At 37.6% G+C, this 10,137-nt stretch overlaps 1 protein-coding gene across 1 annotated transcript in view; it reads right to left on the bottom strand.

The window, feature by feature from the left end:
- The window catches only part of ccdc85ca (coiled-coil domain containing 85C, a), a 68,349-nt gene extending 58,364 nt beyond the window's left edge, over positions 1-9,985 (bottom strand). Inside the window, exon 1 of the mRNA XM_020931580.2 lies at positions 9,189-9,985. Within this exon, the coding sequence (XP_020787239.1) occupies positions 9,189-9,831 (643 nt within the window). The 5' untranslated portion in view covers positions 9,832-9,985. The remainder of the gene's footprint in view (positions 1-9,188) is intronic.
- Between the last annotated feature and the right edge of the window lie 152 nt (positions 9,986-10,137).

Genomic DNA, 10,137 nt, shown 5'->3' on the forward strand with positions numbered 1-10,137 from the left:
ATGAGGTTCATACCGTGACGATATCGTATCGTGAGACTTGGATATCGTTACACCCCTACATTATAATATAGATCAGAAAATAGTGTAATATGGACCCTTTAAGTAACTGACCTGGCTTTAAGACAATATTAATGACCTAATCTGTATCCTACGTAGAGGTGTGCAAAAATATTGAAATATCGATATATCGTATCGTTTAATTTGATGATACAGTATCCATATTGTGGGCTGCTGTATCGATATATCGCCAAGAGTATTTTAAGGTGTATTTTACTAACTTATTTTGTGTAATGGCTACAATTGTGTTGACATTTTCACTGTTTTGATGAGTAAAATGGGCGTTTTTCATATTAACTTTGCACGAACTAACACAAATCCCAGCCATGATTTAGGCTTTGTTTTTCACTGAACCGTATTGAATCAATCTGAAATATATCAAATTGTATAGGATTGACAGTGCACTGTATCGAAAAGTGTATCATATCATAGTCTGTGTATCGAGGTATGTATCATATCGGCAACTTCTTAATGATACCAGCCCTAATTCTACTTGATACGTGTTAATTTTATCTTGGATAGAAATGTTTCACAATTGCCAAAAATAGGTCAAATTCAAAACTGTGTTGACAATGTTATTTAAATATTTAACAAACCAGTTTCTGTCTATTTAGCCTGAATACACAGACAATGAACATATACAGTATTTTCACAAAACTTTTATCAACCTTTAAAATCCTCTTGTAATGAGAAATACGTATTTCATAACACCACTCAATAATATAACACTAAATTAAACACTATTTTGCGCTATATTACCAGAAAATAGGGGTGGGACAAGGTACAATTTTCACAAGACGAGACGAGTCACGAGATTGGATCTACAAAAACGAGATAAGACGAGATTTTGACTAGTTTCAGGTCATCATTTTTTTTTAATATTTCTGCTGTCATTGTAACTCTGCTTTTTGGGACTACGCATTCTCAAAAACTTATCTCACAAGTACCCTATTTTTTCAATCCAAATGTAAAAACATGAGAAAAATATCAAGATCTTGCACCATCGCTACCAGAAGACGTGCATTTTTACCGATACTTACAAATCCCGATCACACAAAACCCATTAAAATCTCCATACAATCTTTAGGGGAGGGCACATTGAACACACAAAGGACAAAAGCATTAAACTGCAGTCTGGGAGCCGCTGTCAAGACTAATTGACATTTAGATCCTTCCCTAAACAATAACTCACATTAACAACCACTGCCATATATAACTGTACATGTTTTACACCCCCTTGGAGAGTAGCCATACTTCAACATTTTCTATTAAAGTATAGGCGGCACATTTGTATTCACGTAAGCAGTACTGCGTCTGTGTAATCCATAGGGAACAGCAGATATAAATTGCTTCAGAATGCTTTTTGTATACCCTGCTCTGTTGGTAATTATTTTTCTGTTATAGAGTTTTATGTGGCAGGTCATAAATAAAAGTGATTTTCTTGCTAAAAGGTCACGCATATGGGAAAGTTTCACAGCCCGACTTAAAGCGCCATTGTGGAACATTGTTAATCATTACTTGACGTGACTCTTTCAAATACTAGATGTTGTTTGTTTTGGATCAGTAAATCGTCATGACTACAATAACGTATTTACATTGTTAACAAGTGGCTTCATAAAACTTGAATACAACAATGTCAAAAACTGGGTCAAAAATTTAAATAAGATCTGAAATGATTGACTAAAACAAGCAAGGTCAATTTGATGAATCATGACTGTCATTGTTACTTAAATCTTACTTTTAAATTGTTTGTGTTTCTGTCAGATGAATAGGAATTTGTACGTGTAATATTTATGTTCTCTTTTCGTGATAGTGTGATTTGGTTCCCTGACCAGCCAAAACCACACACTTTGACAAAACTTTACAAAGACGAGTGGGTCTGGAGCTGTATCCTGTCTCCCCTGTTTGAGTTGGGCGTGATTGACAGCTGGATTAACTAGGGATGTAACAATAACCGAAATATCGTGATATCGTATCGTGAAAGTTCTCACAATAATATCGTGGACCATCACAATATATCGAATTACAAGTGTCTTCGCTTAAATTAAGAGTTATGGTGCAGCAATAGCTAAAAAAAGACAGTGGGAACTACATAGACCATGATCCTTTGCTCCATTTCAGTGTAGACTACAAGAAAAAATAAGTTCTAAACACTTTTAAGTCTTAGTTCTTTGGATTAAGTCCTGTCAAGGCATTTTAAGAAGAAAAAGTAGCATATTAACAGTTTTGTAAGCCTCCACAAAATATCGCAATAAATATCATATCATGAGGTTCATACAGTGATGATATCGTATCGTGAGACTTGGATATCGTTACACCCCTAGGATTAACCAATCAGAGAGGCACATGGTCCCATTGTGTCAAAACAAACAGGGCGGCTTACACGTACAACACATACGATTGAGAAAAAGCACAGATTTTTGCTGAATCAACTATCAAAGCACCAAATGATTATATATCTCAAAAAGAAGTTATATTTTGTTCTGAATGATTTGAGAATTTCCGAGAAGATATGTCTTTTTTCATGCTTTGTTGTCCAGTTTCAGACCTTTCTGAATTCAAACTAAATGCAAAAGGGACTGGCTGGTCAAGCAAGTAATTTGGTAATTCTTTATTGAGAAAAATCTTAAACAATAGGGGTGTGCAAAAATATTGAAATATCCATATATCGTATCATTTAATGTGATATATCGTGGTATGCTGTATCGATATATCACCAAGAGTATTTTTTGGTTCATTTTACTAAGTTGTTTTGTTACAGCGCTACAGTTTTTACAGTTTTGTTGCTTGTTTAGTTAGTTATGCAACACATTTGACATGTTCACTGTGCTGAGGATTAAAATGTTTGTGTTTCATATGAACTTTGCACAAGAAGTAGGGCTGGGTATCATTATGAAGTTGCCGATACGATACATACCTCGATACATAGGCCATGATACGATACATATCTCGATACAGTGAGCTTTCGATTCAATATGATATATTTCAAATCGATTCAATACAGTTCAATAAAAATAAAGACTAAATCATGTCTGTGATACTAAAAGTCTTTGTTAAACCAATTTTTGTGCAAAGTTCATATGAAACACAAACATTTTATTCATCAAAACGGTGAAAATGTCAAATGTGTTGCATAAAAAAGTTTCCTTCCTCTAAACAAGCAACAAAACTGTAGCACTGTAACAAAATAATTTAGTAAAATATACCAAAAAGTACTCTTGGTGATATATCGATACAGCAGCCCACGATATCGATACTGTATCATCACATTAAGCGATACGATATATCGATATTTCAATATTTTTGCACACCCCTAACAAGAAGTGGTTTAACAAAGACTTTTAGTATCACAGCCACAATTTAGCCTTTATTTTTTATTGAACCATATTGAACTCATTAGAAATATATCATATCAAATCGAAAAGTGCACTGTATCGAGATATGTATCGTATCGTGGCCTATGTATCGAGATATGTATTGTATCGGCAACTTCTGAATGACACCCAGCCCTATTAAACAGCATGAAATTTCTTGAAAATAAAGCAAATTCAGATTGAAATATTGTGTCTCTTCTCTGCCCTGCGTCATTGTAAATAGTTTTTTCACAGCCGTCTCTCCCTGGTCACATGGACACAGACCCTGTCCCTGCCCCTGTGTGTCTCTCTCAGGGGTCGAGCTGCTTCACTGTAAAATAAATCAGGACATCCATCAGCTCAAAGTCATTCTAGTCTCATCCATCACATCTGACCTCTGCGTGCGATAACAGCTCCACAAACCTACAACTCCAGCTCACCCCCATGGATCCAGGACTGCTAGTCATCTGTTAAATGTACTCATGGTTTCATTCACTCAACTAATTATATTTATAGTTTACACAATAGTATTTTAATTTGAATGCTTTAACCTTATTTAAAGATGGACAAGTTGATCCAAGTGCAGTTAAAAATTCTTAACTGAGAATTCACAAAATTGTGACATACAAATACATACAAAAAGGGGAAATTTTTAACATATATAGGTGACAGGAGGTCAAAAAACTGTTTGGCTCCACTCTGCACTCACCTTAAATAAGGAGCCATACACCACAAAATAATACAAAACATAAATATTACTAAGTAAACTTATGATTAACATTAGCAATAATTAATTGAAAGAACATTTTAAATAGATCAAATTATTTTTAGTAAATAATCAACAAATAATCATGTTAACCATAAAGAATGACCAAAATTACCAAAAATCATGCATTTTAAGTAAATATTAAATCAAACAAAATAAGAATAATTATCTCAGCAATGAAAAAAATTACAAAACTGGGTTTACACTCCCACAATATTATTTTAAAAATCGTTTCGGATTAATTTTGAATTGATTCAAGAATTGTGCACTAAAATATCACAATATATCACTGAATGGATTTTTTTTTTTTTTTTTTTTTTTTTACACATTTAAGCTTTGGTTCTCACAATAAATTTGGGTTAAAAGCTTTATCTTGACAATCCCAGCTCCCATCTTATACGTTCAGATACAATTTTGTTTATCAAGTTGTATTTTATTTTAGTTGTCTGTCACAATACATGAATGAATCTGGTTTAATATTTACCGAGTTAGATTACTTCAAAATTATAAATCAGGTGATCAGGTGTTACTTCGAAGCCGTCAGTACTGGAGTAGTGTTTTCATCAAATACTTTTTTTTTCTTTTACTGTTGAATTCTACTCCTTTGGGGACTGAAATTACATAGTTGTCTTGTATTATCACGAAACTGAATCAAAACAACTGGACTTACTAATATTTTGCAATATGTTTCACTATAGCAGTCTTGATTTCAAAAACACTGTCCAGATGATGACCTCTGAACCATTTCTACATTGGACCACTCCTAAACGCATGAAAGATTACAACAGCTTGACTAACAATACTTTTACTTGAGTACACTTGAGGCTACACCCCTCCTCTGACATTTAGTGGGTGAACAATAGATACAGGACATGTCTGCAGGAAAAGATGAGAGGAGACAGGAAGGAACTGAGAGACAGAGGTGGATTCTTTGAGTTGAAGCTTTTTCTAAATACAAATCAGATCCTAAAAAGATGAGTAAACAATAAATAATGTTACCACGATGTCTACAAGGCTTCAGTGAGAGCTTAGATTGTATATATTTGTATGCATTTTACCATCTAAGAGCCTAATGTGTCTAAAGTCTATGTGCTCGTCTCCAGTCAAATGAAGCTCACAGAGGATAGCCGTTATAGAAGCGAATTTGGAGCTGACTTCCATATTAAGAATAGAAATTTATTTAGGGACAAAATACTGAAGTGAAATAAAAACATCAGGATCATGTAGAGCGGGTTAATACGAACAGTTTAAGACAAAAATGACGAGGCTCAGCGCTGGAGTTACTAAGAGAGGGGTGATAATTTTCCAATTTTTTTAAGCAAAACTTTCAAATTTTAAATAAATATAGAGCAGTTTTGCGATGTATAAAACATAAAATGAATAAAATATACTTTGAACATGAAAAAAGGCAGAGAAAAACTTAAATGTGTCCAAAATTAACTATATATCCAGCTGTTCCACAATCTCTATATTTACTTATTTAGGTAAAAAATATCCCAAAATAAACTTGTTAACTGTTAAGCTTAAATCGTTTCGACTCGATTATATGAGTTTGGAGATTGTTTGACACACAAATCGAAATCACGATCAAAATTCGATTAACTGCACAGCCTTAAGTGATTCTACTATTATTTATTTATTGCAACTCGTGATTTTTTAACAATATTTAGAATAGTTTTTGTGGTTTAAATCTACTCTTGGGTTCTTGTTTCAGCGGCATAAATTAGTTTCAGTGTTTACTTCAGTAATATATTGTAACTCAGAATTGTTTATTGGGACAGACCTACGCTCAAACTAAAGACGTCTACTCTGCTCTTTTCTCTCCTGTGTGTGTGTGTGTGTGTGTGTGCAGAGAACAGAAGTTATGTTGCGCTGACAGGACGAGGCTCTAAATCCTCGTTAGCCTGACTCCAGCCTGATGATCTGGGCTAATTAGACCTGTGCCATCTGCTGCTCTAGAGCCACCAGACCAGACGCTCTCAGTGTACTGCAAGGTGACTCTGAGCGGGGACATGTGTGCGCACCAAGACTGCACGATTTCAGACAAGAATCAAAATGCAACTGCGATTAGATCTGCAACGTATGTTTAAAAAGTAGAATTCTGATCAGATGGTGCATTGTAAACAACTCCAGGAGCATTCACGTTTGAGAGAAAACTGAAATATGAACTAATAAACTAACACAAGAATCCCCGTGCTTTTCAGAACATGTTTATAGACGTCAAAACTAGAGAAACAACAAGACTTTTCTATAAAAATACAGATATTATGTTCTTTGCAAAGGAAATTCTATTGTCTAAATATCTGCAGCCTTTGTGATTTGATAATTGTGCCAAATCAAATTGCGTTTTCGATTTGATTACGATATTTTGTGCGACTCTAAGCAGTGATAAACGTAGAGGGTTTTGACTTAGTGTTGTCACGATATAAACATTTCAAACTTGATTCCGATTCTAAGGAATTTAATACAGATTTTGATACCACAATAATAGTTTTAAATGTTTTTTTAGACAATAGACCTAACTTTACAACACAAAATAAACTGTAGTACTTTCTAGGGATGTAACAATAACTGAAATGTCGTCAAAAGTCTCACAATAATATCGAGTGCTGTCACAACATATCGAATTACTTTACAAGTTTTTTTGCTTAAATGCATAGTTTAAGAGTAGCAACATCTTAAATAAACATAGGGAACTACATATCCCATGATTCATTGCAGTGCACACAAAATTAGGAGATATGTTTTTTACTGTAATTCTTTGGCTTATGAGTCAGTAGTGATTCATACTAAAGTCTGGTCAAGGTATTTCAAAAGCAAAAAGGATCCTGTCTACAATTCTATTAGCCTCTCCAAAATATCGTAAAAAAATATCGTACCATGAAATGTATATCGTGATAATATTGTACCGTGAGATTTGGATATTCTGGCATCCCTAGTATTTTCCTAAAGGTCCTATATTACATAAAATCGACTCTTGTGAGGTTTAAGCCTAACCCTCATCAAAAACAGACCTGGAGTTGAGTTTTGTTTCATTCACACACGTTTGAGTAATCCTTTATTATTAGTCCGTCTACATTTCCAAAGCTCAAAATGCTCTGTTCCACCTCGTGATGTCATGTAGTGGTGGTTTTCAAGTTAACTCAAGTAAGCTCTTTAACCTTTTTTTTGTTCAGTAGAGATTGGCAACTCCAGGCCTGAAATTATCCAAATGATTCTCGTGAAGGTGTTTGGGCGGCAGGTGTAAGAGTGTTTGTCCTCTGATCCGAAGGTTGCTGGTTCAAATCCCGCTCTCGACATGAAAAAAAAAAACATCATCGGTTGAGAGGTCAGATCCATTGACCCACAGGTTGGCGGTGTGATTCCAGCTCCCACAGATGAATGCTGTTGTTGTGTCCTTGGGCAAGACACTTAACCCGCCTCACCCTTATTGTCTGTGTACAAGTGTGTATCTCTGAATGGGTGTGTGTTCCTTGTTGTAAAGCGCTTTGATCACCTTAAAGATCACCTTGAACGCTATATAAAAATGTGATTATTTACCATTTATGGAGCATTTCCTGTATTACCACATGACATCACAAGGTGGAACAGGGTGTTTTCTGTTTGAGAGAAGAACTCAACTTAAATATGTAGGGTTTGTGTGTTAAACATGTGTGAATGAAACAAAACAAAACTCCAGGTACAGTATGTTTGTGATGACGAAACAACATTATAACATAGATCAGAAAATAGTGTAATATGGACCCTTTAATATTACCTATTTAAACTAAGTAATGAAGGTCAAGTGAAGTGAAAATGGATTTAGTTACACCTCTGTAAAGCCACGGTTAATAAGAACAAGCCTGTATGACACGTTAGCATGTTCACAGTGTTTGTTTTGGACAATAGACTCTAACACATGACAAATCCAGTCACATGTAAAGCTCAGATGTTCATGTTTGGATATCATTCTGCCCTAAGGCAAGTCTGTTGCTATGGTAATGTGTGCTGAAGTTTCACAGAAAGTTGCATAATGGTTTACATGTAACTGTGCTCCCATTGTGTAAATATGTTATGGTGTGTTTAGTGAACCTGCTGCTGTACAAAGGCAAGTGTAGGTCTGTTATAAAAATTCACTTCTAATCAACTTCAGTAAATAAGAGAATGAACAATAATAATAAATCAATATGTATGTTGTATTGCACGAGCAGCAACATGTTTGTCATTGTCATCAGTTAACATTTAAGTGGTACAGGGCATAAACAACTAAAGATGCACTATGAAACTTTTCAGATAGAGAGTCCACCGCATGCTTGTCTCCATAGAGATGCTATTGCTTTGACCTCGCTTGCAATAACAATGCATGTATTTGTTAGTAATGAACAATGTAATCGGAAAACATATCTCTGATCAATACAATCGTTTATCATCAATTTTTTCATGGAGACAGGTTTAAGCAGCAATATTAAATGACACAATACTGGTCTAATTCCCATAACTGTACATGCCAGCGGCTCCTGAATGAGCAGGACCTGTCCCTGAGGCAGAGGAGCACAGACCTGTGTTTGAGTCTGACATTTACACTGAAGCAACATGAGCCTCCATCACATCAGACTGACAACCTGAGAAAAACTACAATACAACACAAAACTACACTATAACGTCATCCTGACCCAGCCGAAGGACACAATAAAGAGCAGAACACACTTCTCTACTGTACAAGATCAACCGTGTGAGCACCACTCATCAAAATAAACTTTGAAAGTAATGGCCCTAATAAAACTCTTATCTTTATGAAGATAGGCAATGGGAATAAAATTGTTACACACCCAGACTACAGATAAAATGTTTTGCATCTTTGTCTTATCTCAGAGGTGTTAAAACTTTATTTGGATTATGCAACATGTTCCTGGTGAAGGCTCCAGCACCTGTTAACATTAGTTTTATGGAGAGTGGTTACCTCATTGAATTCTTTGGCATAAGTTCTGCACTTGTCTCGACATAAACAACATAAAGATGAGTGAAAGCCTTACCGCTGAGCCCTGCTCCTCTGGACAGGTCGTCCATGGACCTCCGGAGTGATGCCATCTTGGCCTCTGTTTTGTGGTGGTCGGGGCTCCCCGCGCTGCCCGTGCTCGAGGTGCTGCTGCCGTCGCCCACGTCCCGGATGCCCCCGGAGCCGTTGAGGTTGTTGAGGCTGGACTGGCTGTCGATGGAGCTGCGGGAGCCGGCGCCGCTGCGCTCCTCGTCCAGCATCAGGACGATCTCCTTCAGCTCCGAGTTCTCCGCCCGCAGCGCCTCCTGGCCGAGCTCCAGTTCGCGCAGCTTCTGCTGGTACAGCCCCACGTCCTTCCACAGCACGCTGGCGGTGTAGCGGCCGAACCGCTGCCACTCCCGGGACACGCGCTTGCCCTTCTGCCGGTCATCGTCCAGAAAGCAGCAGAGCTCGCGCAGCTCCTGGTTATCGTCCTGGAGCTTCTGGTTGACCTCCTTGAGGCTGCGGACCTCGTGCAGATGGACCTGCAGGCTGCGGTTCACGTCCTTCATCATGTGCCCGTGCTCCAGCATCAGCTCCATGTGGCGGCTCTCCAGCCTCCGCAGCCGGCGCACCAGCTCCTCCTTCCCCAGCATCAGCAGCTCCTCGTCGGACAGCTGGCTCACGTCCGCCCCGTCCATGTTGCTCCTTAGTCAAAGATCTATAGTGGATTGTTTTCCCGGGCTCGGATGCTGATCAGGTTACGTTATAATCAAAAGCAGACCCATTTCAGCAGAGAGACAGTTAAGTCCGCACGAGGCCGAAAAGCACTGACCCGAGTCCACAGTGCGGACAGTCTCCTCTCTCCACAGCGACTGCGGATCGCCCTGGAGACGCGGCGGCACGCAGTAAAGCCGGTCTCCAACAGAGGCCTGGGAGGGACAAGCAGGGAGGGGGTGTTCCCCTTCACCGAGTGGGTAAATAACAGCACAGTGCCCTCTACTGGA

This window comes from Boleophthalmus pectinirostris, unplaced genomic scaffold, assembly GCF_026225935.1.
Source record: "Boleophthalmus pectinirostris isolate CB_2022bp ecotype Guang Dong unplaced genomic scaffold, ASM2622593v1 HiC_scaffold_10, whole genome shotgun sequence".
NCBI classification, from domain to species: Eukaryota; Metazoa; Chordata; class Actinopteri; order Gobiiformes; family Gobiidae; genus Boleophthalmus; species Boleophthalmus pectinirostris.